This window comes from Galleria mellonella, unplaced genomic scaffold (genome assembly GCF_026898425.1).
Source record: "Galleria mellonella isolate WM207_F2 unplaced genomic scaffold, CSIRO_AGI_GalMel_v1 utg261, whole genome shotgun sequence".
Taxonomy (NCBI): domain Eukaryota; kingdom Metazoa; phylum Arthropoda; class Insecta; order Lepidoptera; family Pyralidae; genus Galleria; species Galleria mellonella.
In genome coordinates this window covers 31,212-54,148 of record NW_026442057.1, presented here as the reverse complement: position 1 = coordinate 54,148, position 22,937 = coordinate 31,212, and the positions used below count along the sequence as shown (strand labels likewise).

General features: G+C 34.6%; 1 protein-coding gene across 1 annotated transcript in view; it reads right to left on the bottom strand.

The window, feature by feature from the left end:
• LOC113510486 (inositol 1,4,5-trisphosphate receptor) overlaps positions 1-22,937 on the bottom strand; it is a gene marked incomplete at its 5' end in the record, with an annotated part of 65,812 nt that overhangs the window by 20,653 nt on the left and 22,222 nt on the right. Inside the window, 16 exons of the mRNA XM_052895003.1 lie at positions 2,342-2,368; positions 5,452-5,560; positions 6,696-6,807; positions 7,613-7,825; positions 8,785-8,904; positions 9,806-9,930; positions 11,564-11,709; positions 12,285-12,435; positions 13,047-13,182; positions 14,956-15,071; positions 16,282-16,485; positions 16,831-16,968; positions 17,752-17,883; positions 18,300-18,424; positions 19,871-20,012; positions 20,335-20,494. Of these exons, the coding sequence (XP_052750963.1) occupies positions 2,342-2,368; positions 5,452-5,560; positions 6,696-6,807; positions 7,613-7,825; positions 8,785-8,904; positions 9,806-9,930; positions 11,564-11,709; positions 12,285-12,435; positions 13,047-13,182; positions 14,956-15,071; positions 16,282-16,485; positions 16,831-16,968; positions 17,752-17,883; positions 18,300-18,424; positions 19,871-20,012; positions 20,335-20,494 (2,156 nt within the window). The remainder of the gene's footprint in view (positions 1-2,341; positions 2,369-5,451; positions 5,561-6,695; positions 6,808-7,612; positions 7,826-8,784; positions 8,905-9,805; positions 9,931-11,563; positions 11,710-12,284; positions 12,436-13,046; positions 13,183-14,955; positions 15,072-16,281; positions 16,486-16,830; positions 16,969-17,751; positions 17,884-18,299; positions 18,425-19,870; positions 20,013-20,334; positions 20,495-22,937) is intronic.

Genomic DNA, 22,937 nt, shown 5'->3' with positions numbered 1-22,937 from the left:
ATTATAGGCTTTGTTGTCAGTTGTCAGGGAAAAATTGTTATATAAAAAAGTGTATTTTCTCTCTATGTACCTACTCTAGCCAAAGGTTGTTTGTGTTGATAATGGCTGGAAATATTTTATATATAGACTGTTTAATTTATAATAATAAGTATCTTGTAACTTTTTTCATCCCACAGGGTACGTGTATACGAAATTTCGTAGTGATCGGTTAAGCCTTTAAGGCGCTATATGGTAAGAAACCAACTCACTTTCACATTTATAATATTAGTAAAGATTATATTATTTAATAACCAGATTTATGTGAGTGATAATGGTGTAATGAGAAATTGATAACCAAACCAGGCCCTTTAGACAAGTGGCAAACGAATACATCTATGAAATCGACATCACTAGCGAGTCCGTGAGGTAGAATGAGATAGCAACGTCAGATGTCTCATTCCAACTCATGGGCTCGATAGCGATAACGATTGCATTGCTGGATTCGTTGCCACTTGTCTACGAAGCTTGTATCCTACACGTACTTTTCGACGTCAACCAGCTGTACATACATGCATGGCTGTGTCGGTTAAAAAAGTAGCATGCCAGTGGAATAGGGTACGGAAAATTAACACCTTTATCTTCAAGGAACGGCAACCCTGTTTATGTATATAGCTGACGATTATTTTCTATTCTACCAGATGCGCTGCTAACTTGTATGACAAAGCGGCTAATTGCATAAAAAACTTACCCCTTTATTCATAAAAAACGTCAAACCTCTCATAAATATATTTTAGCTATTGAACTGTTTTGTCTCTTTTTTTTACGCTAAATTCCTAACTTGAAAGAAAGTGAGAAAACAGTGTAATAGTTAAAATTGGTTTGTAGAAGGTTTAAGTTTTTATGAATTATGTAATAATTATCAGATATTATCAGACACTCATTTTAGAGACTTAGAGAAATTTATCAAGGTTTCAATTAGCTAGAAATATGTTATTTCCAAATGGTTTAAACACAGTGCATGACAACGGGTGAGATTATAATTTATTAAAGCAAAAATTATATAAACAACATTGACTTCTAAACCTACTACTAATAAGGTCGTATTTTATTAAAAAATACATTCGCTATTTACGGTAAAAGGTCAATGCCCATTATACGTCGAATCTGAAAGGACGCGTGACTATAGATAAGTGCAGTGGCGGACTAAGGGCGTCAGAGGTTCGAGGCGGAAAAGCTGAATGAGGCCACCAGTTTAAGATGTTTATGTAACTTTAAAAGCGTTTTATTAAGTACACATTTGATATACAAGTGTTTAAATTTATTTAGTTAAAAGCTTACATGTAAAATTTAAATTAGACACAGAACGAGATGTGGATGAGGAAAATGCGAGACATTTGCAGGCCTACCAGGACTAGAGGCCCAGGGTAGGGCCCAGGGTAGGTCGCCTTTTCTGCCCTCCCATTAGGCCGCCACTGGATAAATGGCATATTTTTCTAATTACAAACATCTATGACAACAAAGAAATAAGAACACTCGTAAAAACGGAACGTCGAATTGCTGTCTCATTCTGTCCGATACACGCATAAAATACAAGCAATTTAATTTAACTAAGGCTAATTCATTATTTAAGTTGCTTTAAAATGGCACCTTTGCAGTCACAGGAAACCTATCAAAAACAACCTCTAATTTATTTTCTTTGACGTAGAACGTCAAAGAATATAATTCCGGCAAAAACAAAGGAATTATCTGGATTATCTTAGGATTAACTGATGGATCACAATACTCTATTTTGAATAAATTTAACAGATGTTTGACAACTTCAATATACAATAGAGAAATTGCCAGATAAAATGCTATAATATATTGTATTATGATTCGCGTAATTTCTTTTACCACGCTTGTATTGGAGGGAATTTATAATAACTTTTATTTTATTTCGTATATTCGACGTATGGGGCATTGACCCTAACGCTAACGCCACATTAAGCCGATCTTCTGTCACCGATCATCCGCGACGGGACGCCAATATATCAAACGGCGCAGTGTAATTGAGTCTCAATCACACTACGTCGTAGATAGGCGTGCGTTAGCGTTTAACGTCGTTTATATCGGTGCTGCGTTAGGTCGTCAGCGCACCGATTTTCGGTTGGCGGTATATCGGCAACATCGCATATAATTTTCTTATGTGATGCGTCTCTCTCGACGGATATTGTGCGATTGCTCGCGTTAGTATTCATGCGACCGAAGATAAGCTGAATGTGACGTTAGCCTTAGTCTATGGTGATAAAGCTGTGTGTGTCACAGAAAATAAAACAAGTGCGCGTGCCAGCACAAAGCGGTGTGAAGTCGGTCGCGGACCCACCTGTCTTCGGCTGATGTAGATGGGTATCTGCGTCACATGCGCGTAGTGAAATAAAGAAAAAAAAAACACTCGTCTAAATCTAATCTAGTTATGTGCTCTCAAAGGTGTCTTTGTTACTATTATTTAAAAAAAAAATTAAAATAGGTATTTATAATGTCGAAACACTTAATTCATATTCCCATAAATATACCATAATGTACAGCTTTGCCTTATAAATTGATTTATTACTATAATTTATAGATTAATACAAAAAATCGATACCAAGTGTCTTTTGAACAGTTATAAAGGATAAAGGGATTGTTTTAGGTAAGGAAACCTTAATCGAACCACTAAGTTATATATATATATATATATATATATATATATATATATATATATATATATATATATATATATATATATATATATATATATATATATATATATATATATATATATATATATATATATATATATATATATATATATATATATATAATGCTTTATTGCGCTTGTACAAATGTTACATATAAAATAAAGGATTTATAAAGTCGCCTATTTGGTCGACATCCGTTAGTCTAGAGAATATTTCCATTCATTCGTGCTCGATATTTTTTTTTTTTTATATACAACATAAAATGGCAAACAAGCTGACCGCCCAACTCATGGAAAGTGGTAACCGTCGCCTATAGACATTAGCAGTACCATGCACATAACATTTAAAAATAAATCTCTTTCGTAATTATTCTTTCTTCCATCCTCTCTATATATCATTAATTAAAAAAAATAAATTTATATTTGTTAACCATGTATATAAAATTATTTTACAGCTAGGTATAATAAAAAAGAAATAAATGCATGAAGATTATGACTTTTATGTAAATAGCACTAAACAACTTTAAATTGTATTTAAAAAATATATATATTTTTTTAAAGTTCTTAAGAGTATACAAAAAAAAAATTAATTACGCCCATGGTTCGATTAAAGTCGCCTCAATTTAATTATTAATTAACAAAGACACCTTTCAAAATTAACTATAACATTGGTGCCTGTCTAAATCTATGTTAAGTAAACACTGTGAGGTTATTTTAACCGTTCTAGTTAAAGTGTAGAGAACTAGATGACAACTAGTTGAGAACACCCTGTGATTTTGATGGTAATTTAAGTATTTGAGTCACATTATAAGTGGTTCTATAACTTATAATTTTTTTTATTTACAGTCTCACAAGTATAAATTGACTTAGTTAACGTTATTGAACGCTATACCGTATGATTTGACCACCACTGTAATAGGAGAGTACATACTATGCCATTTGTATGGAGATTTTTCAGTTTCAACGATGATATAAAACGACAATTTAAAAGCTTGTTTAATAACTAACTATGCTGACAGTGTTTATGCAATTGCATACAATTTGATCTAGTATCATATGTAGAAATAACAAAGCATGAAAGGTATCATTGGGCGACACAGTATACTCTATTGGGGGAAAGGGATTGATAGTAATGGAGACTAAAAATGTTTTTACCTAATGGTTAGCTGGTAGAGAATGCCATATGGCATTAAGCTCGCCATTTGTACAAAATTATATTGTGCAATAAAGAATAAATAAATAAATAAAAATTCCATTGCTAGCAATATACCCAACCAGGTCGACCTCCTCGTGGTTCCCCCTGGAAACTATCATGGTTAATTTCTGATTAATTCATCATGATGGGCTAACTGGCCTGTTCTCATTTTCATCGATCACCCTTCACTGGTGCTCCGCCAGCGTATCCCGTTAGCGCAGGAGGGGTTACCATACCATTTTCACCCATCAAAAAAAAAAAAAACGGTATACACTGGCGGAGCACCAGTGAGAGATGATAGGCGAGCATGAAACCGGCCAGTTGGCCCATCTTGATGAATTCAACGATTATTATCTACAACGGTTTCCAGGTGGAGCTGCGTGGAAATCGACCTGCTAATATATATTGCTAGCAATGGGGAATAAGATTTCATTACTGCATTATCCTATCATGTATCCTGCATGGTACTATTCATTGTTGTAGGCTACCATTTACGATCAAGTGAGCCGTCTGCTTGTTTGCCATTCTAAGTTGCATAAAAACAAATTAGTGACGGTAAATCCATATGATATAAAACCGTGATAATGAAATTATAAAACCCAATTCAAATTATTGTAATAAAATAAAATAACCCTAGAACAATGCTAGCAATAATTTCATATATATACTTTTTATTTTTAATATATTTTTTTTAAAGTAATTAATCTTTTATTCTATACGATGAAGGTTACAATCGAGTACTTGTGAGGCTGTAAGCATTATTACTCCAATAGTGATTTATTTTCAAATATTCGAGAAAAGTCAGCAATTTTGAGTGTAAATTTTTTTATAATTAATGTTTTTTTTTTCAAATATACAAATAAAATGTTTGCCAAATCCATAGATACATGTTTCATGGATACTATATCCAAATTATATTAAAATAATTACAATAACGCATTAAACTAATAAAAATATATTACTTTATTATCTGTTTGACCATTTTAAATAAAGCAAGATCACCACTCTTATAGAAAGGAAACCTACTATATTATTATAAAATTTAGTTATTTAAACACAATATAGGTACAAAAATATATAATCTACCTTTTTAATTTAGCCATTTGTTTATGCACTATTATTATAATAGAAAAAAAAAAATAGCTAAGACTGTTTACAAACTGAAACAAGTATAGTAGTGACCTCTATAAATTAAATTTTACAAAATAAACTTATTTTATCTCCTTATATGGGGTTACACCACAATCTGTCTCATTTAGATCCATTGGATTTTCCCCCCTTTTTATTGTATTTTATTCCCCCTAACTTATTGTATCTTGTAGGCTTATGATATGTAAACTACATATATAATTAACTATGTAGCAACAAGTTAGTAAGTCATACAATATGAGAACTCGCATGAATCTCACTGATCACTTTATTAATAAACTAAAAGTATTTTATTTATTTTTTTCGTAGATTTTATACATCAGCCTTGTTTGCTACGGTTCACTGTTGACTTTAGTATTAAATTAAAAGTAATAAAAAATATTTATTTATTTAATTGAACATGAGAACTCACCGCCAGGTCCGTGGGTAACGGCGGCGGACGCTTGCGGCGGTTGGATCTTCGGCTCCGACTTGCGATTGATGAAATATTGAGAGAGCAATTTGTTACGTAGCTGATTGCCCTGTCGGATAGATAATAATAAAATAATATTAATAATTTGTATGTAAATGAACTGGAATTTAAGCATTTTCTATTTTTCTACCGCCTATATTACTAATACAGTGAACGCTCTATATAAGCAACCTCTCTATAAGCAACATTCTTTATATATTATTTAATCTACTCAGCTTAATTAGTAAAAGAAATAAGTAAAAATATTTTCCAGACGTTAGATAGATAGATAGATACTCTTTATTGTTACCTCCAAAAGATTACAATAGTAAACTTAATATAAATACAAATAATTACAAGAAATAATCACAATGAGAAAAAAAAAACCTTATCGCTAAAAGAGATCTCTTCCAGGCAACCTTTGAATGGAGAGGAGTAATTATAAACAATTTGGTGGGAGGCACGGTATGTATTTTTATACATCTTTTTTTCCTATAAGCAACTTTTCCCAATAAGATTTTTTTTTATTGAAATTGTTTCAAATAAATTGCTTATATAGAGCGTTCACTGTATAATAAAATTGTAATTAGATGACGTCTGTACATGCATCTTTATTTCTTTTTTATGCCACAAATGTAACAAACTAACATACAGAATGTTTGATAGTAAACGCTCACTATAGCCTATCTGTTTTCTCTTTTTTTAATTTTGTCTGTCAGCAGGTCTAATTGTGTATAAGACAAAAAAATTCCGCCGCTATTTCGATTTACAACTTTAACTTTCCAATATAACTCTACATTTTAAAAGCCAGTATGTATGTTATGTTAGTTTTATGTTCTCTAACTGTATCTCGCGATTTATATATCAGCCCTTACCAGTCATCATAATTAGCCTTTAACTGTCCACTGCTGAACATAAGCCTCCCCCTTGTGGGAGTTTTGCAAGTAGTTACCACGCTTGGCAGACGAATTGACAGCCACAGTAAAGCTTTAGAGATGTTTTTCAGAGGGACGATACTGCCCATCCCTCGCCCTCTCTTAGTCAGCTCTTACAACACTCACGGGAAAGGAAGGGGTGGCCTACTCTATGCCGGGACCACATGGCCAAATAATAATAATAAAATACTATATATTTTATAATTAATATAGAATATATATTAAGTTTCATTCAAATCTGTTCAACTTAAGGTATTAGCAGGACGTTACCTTCTCACCGTACTCGGGGTCGACGGCCATCATTTCGCGGAGTGTACGCAGCACTTTGACGCACAGCTTCTCCTCTTTCTCTTCTAGAAGCTTCTCTGTATGACGTATTAGCCTGAAGAGAAGTTTAAGGGTGTGTTAAATATGTATATAAACATACACTGTTGTGTATGTTAATTAATAAAATCTATTCCTTAAAAATAGTGTAATCAAATTAATTAAATACATTACTAATAATATTCATTAATAGGATTTCAGAAAAAAATTCTTACCTTCCCTATTAATGAATGATGTTTTATCACAACATACATAATTAAGTTTATATATATATATATATATATATAAGATTGTTTCTAAAAAAACCCGACTTCAATATTGTCAATTCAGTTAATCTACTAATACTATTAAACTAAACTCCTGATCCAATCTTGATAACATTTTTATAAGACCAATTTGAAAGTGCTCTTTCAGATAAAAAAAAAAAAAAAATTTCATACCAGTTTACAACTGCCAGAATTATGAGGTAACAAAAATATATTAATACAATCGAATTGGGAATCTTTTTTGTACCCCGTGTGGGTGCAAATTGAAAATCAGCGCTGAACGAACATCAGTCCAGCAAAAGCTGAGTTTGTACCTATTGCCAGGCGCATACGATTAATGGACAATATATTGATTAATTAATTTATTTATTTATGCTTTATTGACCACATTACAAATGTCTGGTACAAAAGGCGGACTTAATACTATATAGCATTCTCTCCCAGTCAACCTTTGGCAAAACAGAAATATATATATATTAATATATGTACATTATAATTTGTAAAGAATGGCAATAAATTTTATTATTATATTATATTAAGTCGACGGAAAATATTGTATACGTATATAAGTATATACATATACAATGGTCTATCTACCTAGATATAAATATGCCGCTGGTGTCCGGCTGGGCGACTTCGCCGGCGCTGGTGAAGAGCAGGTGCGGCTTGTACAGGATGTCTACGAGCAGCGACAGCTCGGCCTGCAGCAGCGGCCGCAGCTGCTCCTCCAGCAGGGACACGATCTCCTGAAGGCCCTCCATCACTGATCTGTCGTTTTGCAGGTTCGACTGGAGGACAACATTTTTACATATCAATTTATCAGTCCTTACTAATATTTATTTCCTTATTAATAATAATCCCAACGATAGTCACTCTGTGTTCATGGTTAAATTAAAATGTTAATGTACCTCGCCATTGCATTATATTTATTTATAATTTATAATAATTTAATTACAATTTCCATTATTTATATTATATTATTATTCATATTGTTAATATCTTTACTCATATAATGACATTTAATAATTTAATTCTAATTTAATGTTTATCAAACTTCAGGCATGCTGTGTTTGCCTATAAATGTAGAACATTATTTAATCTGAATGTATAGTTTGTTTATTTATTTTTTTTTATACAACTTAGAATGGCAAACAAGCTGACATCATTTGGAAAATGATAAATGTCGTTAATTTTAATGTGAAGTAATACAAAAGGCGCCCTTATCGGTAAGCAATGTCTTCCACACATTCACAACTCAGTGTAGAGCTCTGTACCCAGCAAATTCTGTATTGTATTGAAATGTTTCGCTGTATCTTATGTAGGTAATCCTAAAAATAAATAATAAAAAAATGTAAATGTTGGGTTATTCCCTTCATAGTATATCCTCCTTTTACGGGAAGAGTTCTGTGTCCAACAGTGGGACAGTTATTCGTTATTACGAACAACGAATAGTTATTTAACAACAAGTATTTAAAAAAAAAGTCCATTTCATACACGCGACCGCATCATGTGTAGATAAGAGTTATTAAGTAAGCAAGCTTTTAAGCCCGCAACTTAATCCGCATCATCGAGATATGTTCACTGACCTTCCGGTCATCTATCTATCATCATCTATCTCTATACCAAAATTCATCATAATCGATTCAGCGAATCAGACGTGAAAGATCAAGAGAGAAAATAAACCCATATCGCATTTATAAGAGAGAGATAAACTACAAGATTCCTGTACTTTTGTGTTTCATCTTCTCCAGTTGTCGGCTGTGTTTCGGTTTGAGGTTTTGGACGCCAGCAGCCACTTGCTGGTCTGGCGCGACAGGGCCGCTGCCTTCTCGAACACCGTTTGTATCTTGGCCTCCATTCCAGGTATTGCTATACTTATGGATTTACCACTTTTAAGTGTTTGCACTTGTGAATCAATGCTACATTATTTAAAATCAATGTATATTTTATTTATTTATTTTACATTTTACTACATCATTTATAAAATAATAAATGTAGTTAATTTTAATGTGAAGTGATACAAAAGGCGCCCTTATCGGTAAGCAACCTTTTTCAGACAACCCTTGTGTAGACGGCATTGAGCAAAAAAAACAAAATGTAAGTGGTGCACTATTACATATAAACAATACATAAATAAATAAATATTTATACTAAAATTATGACATCTAATTTAGTTTATACTTAAATTTATGATTTTTGATTAAAAATCATAAATTTAAGCATTTGTTTTATTTAGAAACTCGATTTTAAATCGAGTTTCTAAATTATAATAATATAAATTTAAATTTTTGTTTAAAAAAAAATAGATGAGTTTATGACCCATTATTCTAGGTCGAAATTTATAATACAATTATAAATTAAGAAAGTAAATAAAAAGTGATTTAGCACTTAGTATAACGGCTAAATTAAAAAGGTCTACATTGAAAAGCACTAAATTTAGAGGTTTTTAAATTAATAAGTGCTAAAACTAAGTTTACTTTTTTTTTTATAGCACTGAGGTAGCAAACAAACATACGGCCCACCTGATGGTAAGCGATTACCGTAGCCTATGAACACCTGCAATACCAAAAAAAACCCCAGGTAGACCTTCAATAGCAAAACTAAAATAGCAAAAAAGTTGTATAAAAATTAACGACAGAAAATAGTTTCTTTAAAAAAAAAACACCTGCAATACCAGAGGTATTACGCGCGCGTTGCCGACCCTGAACAAACCTCTTTATCCCCCCTTTTGAAGAACCCCATGCAGTAGTCTCTTGGGAAAACCTCGGGAAAAGCGTATATTTATATGACTAACCGACTTCGCTGAGGGTGCGTATGCACTTCTCGACGTTGAGCTTCTGCGGCGGACTGAGCCACGGACACTGGTAGATGCTGAACGTGGTCTGCAGCAGCTTCACGAATATCGACTGCCGCGTCTGTAGGAGTATACCATGGATATGGACTTTCTTTTATGCCACTTTGAATTAAAAACTAAATGTAGCTATAATATCACTATTTTGTTATTGTATTACTTTTTCATTAATTTATCTTTTACAATTCTGTCAACATCAATATTGGTAGTAGCTAGAAAAGATTTGGCGGGACGTATAAATTCAAGCCGCGGGCCGCATGTGGGCCGCGGGCCATGGTTTGGACAGCTCTGCACTTAAAGGATACCATGAGCGTCACAGTATATTCGAAGAATAATCTTTATTTAAACATACTTGATTAGAAGCTTATACTCACATGAGAAAACATCCATAATGACAACAAAAACAGATAAAATATTTCAATATATGTATAAAATAATAACACTTTTATTTCTAAATATTTTTTTATTAGTATGCATGTATGAAACTAGGATACGATTTTATATGTCATTTTTTATGTAGTTTTATTTATCTTAATAAAAATTAAAATAAAAAAAAACAAAAATTAAATTAATGATCAGTCCCATTCATGATCCGTACCCGACCCAAAGGTCCCCATGACACTTGCGGCATTTCCGCGTTGGATCGCCAGAGATATCCTTTGAGCCAGATACTATCCGCAATGAGCAGACTCAACTCTCTTATAAAGGATTTTGCTTCCGCTCCCCACACGCCCGTAGTCTCAAAAGCAATGGGAACGAAGATGTAAGCTGGTTCGAGAATCTTAAAATGTTAATATTATGTAAGCATATTTGGTTTCTGAACACTTTGTTCGACATTTTTTCTACCCGTTGGTATCAAAGTAGCGCGCCCATTTCTCTACAAACATTCACTGCTATATAATCATCATATCAGCTTTTAACTGCCTACTGCTGGAGATAAGCCTTTCCCTTGGAGGTTTTGCCAGTAGTTGCCACGCTTGGCAAGCAGATTGGCAACCGCAGTAAGGCAGGTCCATAACCCTTTCAGACCCAAGATTTTTTTTCTTTCAGATTAAATATATTTTCGTGTTTTGGAGCCAAGCCACCTTGCCGGCACGCACGAGACTACCGCACCACCTAACCGCTAAAATGATTTCTTATTGGCCGGTTTAGAATCTCACTATCATGTTATTTCAGCTTCGTGCGTAAAAATGAATTGCGCGCGGTTTTAGAATTTTTTAAAGATACAACTCACGCCCGTATCGTTCAGGTCTGAAAGGGATAAAATAGAATAAATTATTGTATTATTTTATTTCTAAATTCCGCAAAGTGATGCGCGGGTGACCTGGTACATATATGAAATACAAGTATATATCAGGTATATCTAAATCAGGTACCAATCTTATTATTATATAAACTTTAACCACAGTATATACATATATTTATTGCATGTCTATTTTTTTTTGTATTTTAATCTATTTTACTTTTCTTTAAGTATTGTACATTTGTAAGTAACCCTGCGGAGTGAGGCCCTAGTGACCTGTAATACAGGTATTCTTATACCTATCTCAGGCAACAGTCTCTCACAATTATATATATAATTTGATTACTTTAATATAAACATGTCTCATTGTATCTCACTGTGATGAATTGTGAAGAGAAAATAAATTTATTTATTATTATTATTAATTTAATTTAGAAACATTGTGCCGACTCACCTGTACAGTCGTACTCTGATCGCTAAATGGTGAATTGAAGAACGTGCATATGGTGTGCATAAGGACGTCTGTCACATAGTCCACCCATGCTTTCTTGGTGTCGGGAGGCTGCGTTTTTGATGATGATGATGCACCTTCGGAAGACCCTATAAACATTTATTTTTAAATATATATAATAAAAAAAATAGAAACAGTACTCAATAAATGTAAGTATTTATTTTATTTATTTATTTCTTATTGCATTCCATAATATAATTAGTAGATAACATTTCAACTTCAATTATGGAACCTGTTGGGTACAGTCTATTTATTTTTTATTGTAAAATGCGAACTAAGGTTAACAAGGTAAAATATAATTTAAAAACATTATAACACGGCTTTAGAATGTACAAATATGGAGTACTTGTTAAGACATTTTTTTTTTTTGTATAGATGAAATATTTGAAATAAAATAAAGGAGCAAGTCTTTGGAGTCCCCTAGTAAAAAAATGAAAATATTTCTTAAATTATTCCTTTCGGCCTGTACTTATTGTACAGGCCAATATTTAAAACTATTCCAAATTTAAAATTAATAATATTTATAATTGTTAAAATATAGCGTTTGTAACACTTTATTATTTAATAAGTTTCACCATTAGGGTTCCTTTCTACCATTTTTGTGTGGAACTCCAAAAAGTAACGAGGCGGTGGGATACTGGGACCACGCCAATTGTATGCTCACCAGCGGCATCTGTTTGCAATATGGCCTGCATGTCCTGCAGGAAGGAGCGCTCGAACAGGTCCCACATGTAGTTGCTGGAGTAGATCTCCTTCATCTCCACCTCCGTGTCTATGTAGCAGTGGTTCAGGAAGCCCACGTACGCTTCTTTCACCTGACAGATACGTATTAATGAGTGCCGCACTATTCTTTCTATTTATTTAAGCTAGGTTACCCTGTCTGGGGACACTACTCAGAATACCCAATGTGGCATTATTTACGTTCAAAAATGATAATAAAGTGAAATGACCAATCAGAACATTTTGCACCTTATACGTAAAACTTAGAAACCTATTTTAACTATTAGTGTTTTGAACTTTGCTGTCAAATTGAGAATTTACCATAAAAGAAAAACATAATACACATCAATAGCTACTGTAAGTAAGAATAAATAAATAAATATTTATTCCTTATTGCACAATAAAACTTTGTACAAGTGGCGAGCTTAATGCCATATGTATGTATAAGTTATATTGTAAATCGTCGAATATAGAAAGTACTTTAAAAAAAAATTATAAAAAGAAAATTGTGTATTTTTTATTAGAATAATGGAGAATAAAAAAACAAAAGGGAACAACGAATTAAAAATTTAAAATTATATCAAATTGTATCATAATATTTCCAGCCATTATCAACAAGTTTATTAGTTGTTTGTCCTTTTTTTATGAATAAGGGGGTAAATAAACATGTTTACCCCCTTATCCATAGACAATAGTCTATGGTAACCTCTGGTATGCAGTCCGGATGCGTGATCATGGCGACGATGTCGTCAAGCGGCAGTAGACTGTGACACTTGATCTCTGTGTACACATTCTTGCCCATCGTGCAACATGTCAGCAACTTCACCAGCTGAATGTGGTAACTGGCGACAAAGTTGTATTACTTTATTTATGTACTGTTTTAAGTATGTGAGGTATTTTTTTAAAATTAGGGTATGATGAGGCTGACATATCCTAATAGGATAAAAGCCTCTAAATAAGAGATAAAAAAAAAGTTGTATTACATGCACCACATGATACAAAAGTGCTGTACACTACACTATAAACCGCTACTCCTACCATAGTTGGTTCTATTTCTATTCTATATTTCTTATTTTCATTATCGTATCTATCCCATATATTTATCACTGTCTTATGTATTATATATGTATTTATACATAACATCTCGTGCACACATGTGTCCGTGAGTTACGTATTTAGGGCCTACTGAAAATCAGTGTCGTAGCTTAGAGTTAGGTGCTTTGCACAAACTGCTACATCCATCTATTTTTTTTTTTCTTTTTTCTAATTTTAAAATAATGATGTTATTATACATTTATGTAATCTTAGTTCTTATGTTGTTTTGAGAGTACTAGTCTTGTCATATTATCATGTATAATTATACAGTATTTTTTTATGAAAGAGAGCATAGCTAATGATTGACACATTAAGTAAAAAGTTTGTCGCAATTTGCATCCTTTTGTTGTCAATAGAGCTCTTAGTAGAATATAAGTTTTGAAAAATTTGTAGCTATAGTAAGTATATCTGATCTTTTGGTTGCGGATTTACAGTTATCACCTCTCTATATTTGTAATCTGTGATTTTGTCGGTCTTTCCTCATATTTAACTTAATTTTTTTACTAATCTCAGTTATGTCATTTCTGACTTTTTTGTTTTATTAGTTGTAGTTAGTAATTTAGCTCTAGTTTGTATCATTTCTCTTGTTTTAGCTGTTAGCCATTTTATTTTAAGGATTTTATCATTTTTTCGATTTACAATACTTTTGTTCAGGATTTCTTGTAGTTTATCGTATCTGTCCTGAGTATTTAATTGTTTTGTGTTTTCTATAAAATCCTGTAAATAAATAAATAAATAAATAAAATAAAAATAGATCTAGGATAACTTCCATCATCATTATCATCACGCTATCATCGTACTCGCACGCGCACACGCACACGCCCACACAAACCATGCACCTACGTGTACCCAAACTCACATGAAACATTATATAATTAAATTAACCCTGTTCGCCGCACCATAACTGTAAAATTACTTGCTTTGACTTCCACGAGACAGGCTTTGCCTAATGTGGGCTCATAGCTATATTGTACCATAGGCTAATTTTGTTTAAGGAAATAAAGATATTCTTATTAACTGTCCGCTGCTGAACATAAGCCTCCCCCTTGGGGGGTTTTGCCCGTAATTGCCACGCTTGGTAGGCGGATTGGCAACCGCAGTCAGGCTTTAGAGATGTTTTAAAATGGACGCTACTGCCCATCCCTCGCCCTCTCTTAGTCACCTCTCACGACACTCACGAGATAGAGGGTTACAATCAACAAGTTACTTATTTCTTGGCTATCTAAGGGAATACCCGATTCTTTTATAATTTCTTTTACAATCAACAAGTTCACCCCTACTTTTTCCTTTTTCTTGGACTCCAAAAAATGACGTATTGTATGCCGGGATCACGCAATGCCCCTTATATATATACATATACATATGTATATATATATATATATATATATTTATATATATATGTACATATATATATATATATATATATATATATATATATATATATATATATATATATATATATATATATATATATATATATATACTAGACATTTAACATTGAAAGTACATAAAAAACTCACGTTAAAGCTTCCGGCATTTCGTTGGTCTGTTTATATTGTCTCATCATTTGAATAAAGTAGTTGAATGATACTTTGTCGTTGTAGAAAATTAATACGTCTTCACCGGCGTTTACCATCTGTGGACAAAATTATTAGAATTAAAAGAATTTAAATAGGGCTTCCATAATTAGTTATTCACAAAGACAATATGTTTAGTACTTAAATTATATAGGTAGATAGCGTGTCTCCATACAAATACTACGAGAAAAGCGGGACAACATTTTCATACAATATTTTATTCATACAAATTGCGTGATAAATAGTTATGAGTGATTCCTTTATAACTTCTATGTTTATTTTGTTTTATAATCTCTGCATCCTTTTATTGCTTACGCATATCAGTGATGTAACAATAGGGTGGCAAGGCTGGCAAAATGCCACGGGCCCCCGACCCTAAAGGGCCCCGGCTCAACAGGCCGCGAGCTCAGTTTTTTTTCTTACATTCTTCCTGAGTATTTTATTTTTACTGATAGGGCCCCATCAGTGTCACCATCCCACCAGAGGAAGACTTTGTACAAAAGTCGATTGCTTGGGTACCTCTGTCCCATTCGTGTTTCAACCGTGAAGCAGTTGTGTTTGCATGGCTGTGTTTCGGTTTGAAGGGTGGAATATGGCGTGAATTTACTGGGTACAGAGGAATAACACATGAGGCTTTAGGAATGGTAACGCATGGGGGGTATTATGGGCGAAACAGTATACTCTGTTATATCCATGGTACTGCTCATGTCTATAGGTGACAGTTACCACTTTCCATCAGGTGGGCCGTCAGCTTGTTTGCCATTCTAAGTTGTATAAAAAAAAAACCCCATCAGTATGGGAATTTGCCACAGGCGCCAAATGGTGTAGTTACGCCATTGACGCATATTATTAATTAAATATAGAGACGTCAAGATACATTATGTGCGTAACTATATAGAAGACTGACAAAAATAATCACTTAATTTGACAATTATCTGATGAAAAGTTGATCCGTTTTTGAAGCTGGACGGTCTATCCCTTTCAGACCCAAGATTTTTTTTCTTTCAGATTAAATATATTTTCGTGTTTTGGAGCCAAGCCATCTTGCCGGCACGCACGAGACTACTGCACCTAACCGCTAAAATGATTTCTTATTGGCTGGTTTAGAATCTCACTATCGTGTTATTTCAACTTCGTGCGTAAAAATGAATTGCGCGCGGTTTTAGAATTTTTAAAGTTACAACTCACGCCCGTATCGTTCAGGTCTGAAAGGGATATCTATATAATGTAATGTGGAGTGTTTGTTTTAGTCGTGAGAGCGCGAGCGACCTCCTGCATGACGAGGTCCTGGCTGCGGCGGATGTACTGCGCGTCGGCGTGCACGATGGTCTGCAGGAAGCGCAGGTAGGCGGGGCGGCGGCCGCGCGACTCGATGCAGTGCACGAAGTGCGCGACCACCTTCTCGTTGCCCTCGTGCGCGCACAGCGCCGCGTTGTCGCTGAACATCGCGCACACGGTACGCGCTTCGCGGATCTGGAACATGACACCTATGTACACCATTATGTACTTTATATGTATAAGTCAATATATTTTATATATGTATAAGTCTATTTGTTATTTATATATATAATTTCTAGTATTGTATTCGAGTATTCTGACACTTCACTATGGTTGAAACACAAGTCTCGTGCCCGACGTTTGTTCGTTCATCGGCACGCTGATCTTCCGACGACGAAAAATCGGCAACGACGTATTGTACGTTTTCTTTCGAAGTCGAGATGCATGTTTGAATTTAGAATGCAGAGTGCGAGCACATCCAGGTGTTGAGGCCAAAAATGTTTTTAATTCAAATTTAGAACGCCTAGACGACTTACTTACCCCGGCGTTGAGGAAGAGGTCGAGATGCTTGTGCAATATGGCCTGGTTCTGCTGATTGCCGTGACAGAAGTGCTGCAGGAACTCGTGCGCGAGCGCCAGCAGCTCATCCATCGCCGCATCGTCCTCGTCGTGAGGCACCTGGACACACGTATATGTTGGTTATATGTATAATATATACATAACTGATAAGAAATAAGAGGAGGATTGTTTATAGGGTTCTTATGTTTTAAAGTGGTGTGACTCGGTGTGATTACATATGTCTCGAAATACATTAAAAGATTTTTAATTTATTTTATTCAAATTGCGACATTACAATATCACTGGTCTGTTAATTATTGCTTGATCTAGTTAACTTTACGCGATCCTTTCTGAAAGAGGAAACCATCATGGTTAACTTTTCATCACGATGATCCAACTGCCTGAACACACCATTCCAAATTCGTTTTAAAAAAAACGTTTATTGTTTATACTTATTTAAAGTCTAAAAATACTAATTTAAAATCGATTGCTTAGGTACCTCTGTCCCATTCGTGTTTCAACCGTGAAGCAGTTGTGTTTGCATGGCTGTGTTTCGGTTTGAAGGGTGGGATATGGCGTGAATTTACTGGGTACAGAGGAATAACACCCGAGTCCTCAGGAATGGTAACGCATGGGGGGTATCAAGGCCGAAACAGTATACTCTGTTATGTACACGGTACTGCTCATGTTTATAGGCGACGGTTACCACTTTTCATCAGGTGGACCGTGGAGCTTGTTTGCCATTCTAAGTTGTATAAAAAAAAAACTTGTTAAAGCTATAACCTTGGTTAATATGGATAAAAACATATTACGCCGGTTCCAAAATTTACATAATTGCGATAAAGGCAAGATAACGATGATGATTGCTTTTACTTATTTAATATGCAACTTGATTGTACTCGCCTGCAGCAAATCCAGTACGATATTGTGAACGCCTATATTCCTGAGAAGTCTCTGCTCGTGCCGCCGCGGCCTGGTCGACTCTTCCGCGCCACTGTTGCCTTGCGTGCAGTATTTTATCATTCGTTGAAGTATCTAGGAAAAACATATTAATTAACTTAGATGTGCCAACAGATATTTTATTTTTCTTTTTTTTTTTAAGTTAATTTAAAAAATAATTTAATTATAAAATTGGTGTTAATGTAACAAACAACTTAAATATCTCATATATATATATATATATATATATATATATATATACATATACAGGATGTAGGGCATAACACCTTACTTCTCAGGATTGGCAACACATGAAAGGTATTGGCGACACAGTATACTCTGTTTCATCCATGGTACATGGATATGGGCGACAGTTATCACTTGAATTAAGGTGGCACGTCAACTTGTTTACCATTGTAAGTTGTATAAAAGATATAAAGGCAATCTGTAGCCAACAGCATTGTAGTTTGAGAAATGAAACAAAAACCCATTGTAGGCATATTAAAACTCACTTCTTTAATTTTCCTGTATTCGTTCATATGATCGTGCCTGGCCGTTCTAGAAGTCTCTAGAACATTGTCGAGTGAGGCGTTGCGTTCTAGCACCGCACCGCCCGGACCCACTGTGCCAGTTAGACCTGCATTAAATGAAAAAAACTTGACCTTAGTGGTGTTATGGTATAACATATTGATTCAGATGGAAGGGTATTGTTAACAATAGGATCTAGGAAGGGGAAAGAGGTTGTTAGTAATGCAAATTACCAGTCTCATTGCTAGCAATATAGGATATTTTTTAGGTCGACGTCCACGCGGTTCACCCTGAAAACTATCGTGGTCCAAGTTCCAATTCCAAGTGTATTCATCATGATGGGTTAATTGACGCGTCTTTTCATCCTCACCTATCATCCTTCACTGGTGCCCCGCCAGCATATGCTGTTAGTGCAAACGGGGTTAGCATTCCATTATCATCCATTAAAAAAATAGGATTTAGGTACCTCATTGCTTGTAATATATTTATTTGTATTTATAATATATTATATATGTTTTTATTTGTAATACAAATATCAGGTCAACCTCCACGCGGACCCCCTGGAAAGCATCAAGGCTAACTGACCTAATATCATTCTCATCTATCATCTTTCACTGGTGTCTCCTACCATATACTGCGCAGGTAGGGTAGGTTACTATTCCATTTTCACGACGACTTGGTTTACCATCAGTAGTTGAACATACTGTCCTTTCTTTCGGTTTACCATAAATAGTATTTAAATAACAAACTTCGTCACTTATACATTTATAATATATTTTTTATGGGTGAAAATGGTAACCTCGCCTGCACTAACGGGATACGCTGGCGGAGCACCAGTGAAGGGTGATAGATGAGAATGAAAACAGGCTTAGTTAGCCCATCATGATGAATTCATCAGGAATTAACCATGATAGTTTCCAGGGAGAACCGCGAGGAGGTTGACCTGGTTGGGTATATTGCTAGCAATAGGATTCTCGGTCTCCATTACTAACAATCCCTCCCCCCCATTTATAATATTAAGTTTATATTTAATTCATAGGTCCCGGCATAAAATGGACCATCCCTTCCTTTACCGTAGGAGTCGTAAGAGACGAGTAAGGAAACTTAATGATTAAAAGATATACTGCAGCATGCTTATCGAAACTTCGCCCAAGCCTAACTTCGATTACCAACCCGCCTTCCAAACGTGGCAACTATTGGCAAAGCAAAAAAAAAACAAAAGCTCCCTCTGAGAAGGAGATTTATGTTCAGCAGTGGGTAGTTTTTTTTAATGGATGATAATGAAATTGTAACCCCACCCGCGCTATCGGTATACACCGGCGGGGCACCAGTGAAGGATGATAGGTGAGGATCAAGTAGGTCAGTTAGCGCATCGTGACGAATTCCACAAGAATTATACACGATGGTTTCCAGGGGGAACCACGTGGAGGTCGACCTAATAAGGCATATTGCTAGCAATGGGGCTGTCAAACTCCATTACTAACAATCCCTTTCCCCTCAGCAGTGGGTAGTTAACGGCTGACACGATACAATTTAAATTATAAAATAAACATACTGGAGTGGTCATCCAGGAGGCCGGCCCTGCCTTTGTTGAAGACCCAAAGTTCCGATTTCTCGACGCTTTGTCGCAGTAAGTCTAGATCCGCCTTGATCTGTTTGTATGACTCCACGTCCGCATCCGACACTAGCAGTTGTACCTTGAAATATTATAACATACATTATATTAAAAAAAAAAAAAAATTTTGGGCCCGTGTCGTTACCGTGGGCGATGAGAATGGGCCACCCCTTCCTTTCCCGTGGGTGTACTAAGAATCGACTAAGGGAGGGCGAGGGATGGACAGCAATGTCCTCTTAAAACATGCCAAACGTGGCAACTACTGGCAAATATATAAATACCCGGCATATATTCAGCAGTTAACGGATGCAATAATAAAAATAATAAACAATAGACACAAAGACAAAATAACAATGGAAAAGTTAGAAATAATAACTACTGATTGAGACAAAATGTGTGTATACCTGTTTGAAAGCAGCTAGCACCTCCTGCCGCTGACTGAAGTGTCGGAACAGCAGAGCCAGCGCCCCGGACACGAGCGCCGCGGACGCGCCCTGCGAGCACAGCTGCAGCAGCACCCGCAGCACCATCCGACCGCCGCACTCGTCCAGGTCAAGGCCGTCTCTATATAGTGTTCATTTTGTCACCATTACGTATTTGTTCGATTTGGCATTTGTCTTGGCGGAACTATGACGTCATATTCTTTATTTAAATTTTCTACTCATTCTGTAATGTTGGCAATATCTGCATTACTTATCTAATTGGAAAACAAAACAAGATCTAGATAAGATAGGCATTGCATTATTTGTCAAATATCAAAAACGTAAACGGTTTCGAAATTAGATTCGTTTTTTTTTTGGGTAAACATACTTAAGTAACAAGATATTTTCACTTATTACAAATATTATGATTATTTTTTAATTCCATGGAATTAAATTTTGAGTGGACTTAATTTAATAAATTAGTAGTAAGTTTTTTTCTGTAAAAAAAAAGTGGTAAAATTGGGACCATTTAAATTGTTTGCATGTTTCAATCTATAATGCATTATGACGTCATAGTTCCTGTACATAATTGTACTAGCGAGCTTTTTTCAACATAATTTAAAAGTTGTATGAAGTTTTATATACTGAGTACATCTATGCTTTTCATAAAAAAGTTATTTTTATAACTTGTGTGTTTAGGTTACTAAACTAAGATTTTAGCTCGAAGAAAGTGCATCCAATGTTATTTAAAACAATGTTGAAACAAACTCTTCGTCATGTACATAAGGTTCAGTATTCAAATCACAAATCCACAGATGTCAACGCTAGGACATTTCAAAGGTATGTGATACATTAGGAAATATTTTTAAAGAAAAATAATCCTAATTAGAAATTAATATTATTTGGACAGGAGTGTTAGTTTGGTTTCAAGCTCGGTTGTGCTTTTGTTAGGGTTCAATACTAGAACTATATAATTCATCACATGTCAATAGAGGGCGTTAGTGAGCAGATACATAGGAGTCTAATTATGAATGAATACACAACTATTTGCATTATACAATATTTTTTTGTTATATCACGAATGTGGAAAATAAGTACACAACCTGTTGGATCGTAAACGATCACTGTAGGCCTATGGAAGCCTGCAATACCAGGAGTTTTAGTGAGCATTACCGTCTCCAAAAAATTAATCAATATACGAAATAAAAGAACGTAAGCAAATAGATAGATAGATAGATATTTATTGTTTCCTTTAAAAGATTACAAGAAATGTTAATACTGGAAAAAGAATGGACGGCCCTATCGCTAAAAGCGATCTCTTCGAGACAACCTTTGCATGGAGAGTAGTTATAAATAGTTATAAGAGATAAAAGACATGATACGTACAACATAGGTTTGTTGGGGGGAAAGGGATTATTAGCAATGGTGTTTGACAGCCCCATTGCTAGCAATACACCCTATCAGGTCAACCTCCACGTGGTTCCCCCTGGAAACCATCGTGAACAATTTTTGTTGAATTCCTCAGGATGGCCTAACTGACCTACTTTATCCTCATCTGTCATCCCTCACTGGTGCCCCACCGGTGTATACCGATAGCGCGGGTGGGGTTACCATTATCATCCATTAAAAAAAAACTTAGGTTTGTTCAAGCTATCAGTAAATTCAATACATTCAAGGTCACCAAACATTAATTGAATAATTAAGCATACATTTCGCCTGACGATAAATAAGTACAGTTTCTGAAAGCTTACAGTGCTGGAGATATTGCTCGCGAGTAACTATTAACTATTATATCTCACTTTAAGAAAGTTAAGGTCTACATGCAAGAAACCTTACAACCAATTAACTATACCCACTCACTAGCGCCATCTATTGACAGACGAGCTACATAGTAATATCATTATAATATGAGTAAGGTAATATCGATGCAAAAGCTACGTGCTTTCTGGACAACACAAACACATTTTGATCAGTATGTTAGAGAAATCCAAAACATAAATCAATTAGAAATATCATTAGAATATAAAAGAAGAAAACACATTTAAAAATCATCAGGAAATTTGAGGGTATTTTTAATAGATTTTGTTAAACATACTGTGCTATAGTTAAGATTGCTTGTTAACTAAATGGGTAGATATTTTGACAATTTTGAATTGTATTTGGGGGTCAGTTCGTTGTATGTACGAATGGTAATAATAGTGATAGGTTAGTTGCGTTATTGGATTTAATCCTAATATGTGAAAGGTTTAACAATAACTTAATAGTTTTTTTTTTAACAGAAAACATATATAGGAAATAAAATTTTTAATAGATTTTAACCAAAACGCTTCGTCGAAAACGCTTTCGCCACCGTCGGACGTCTTCATATATTTATGTTTTTTTTTTTTAATCAAGCATGAGAATAAAGATCCCTCAAGTGCGAGTCGAGCTCGAAGAATAAGGGTACAAAATATTTAGAAAACATAATTTGTGATTTAACTACAAAATTAGGGTATTTGAATTTTTTCCTTTACTTGTGTCGTACGACATTACTTTTTGAGAATTTACATGATCCTAGGTCCACAGGAATTACATTATAGGTTTCG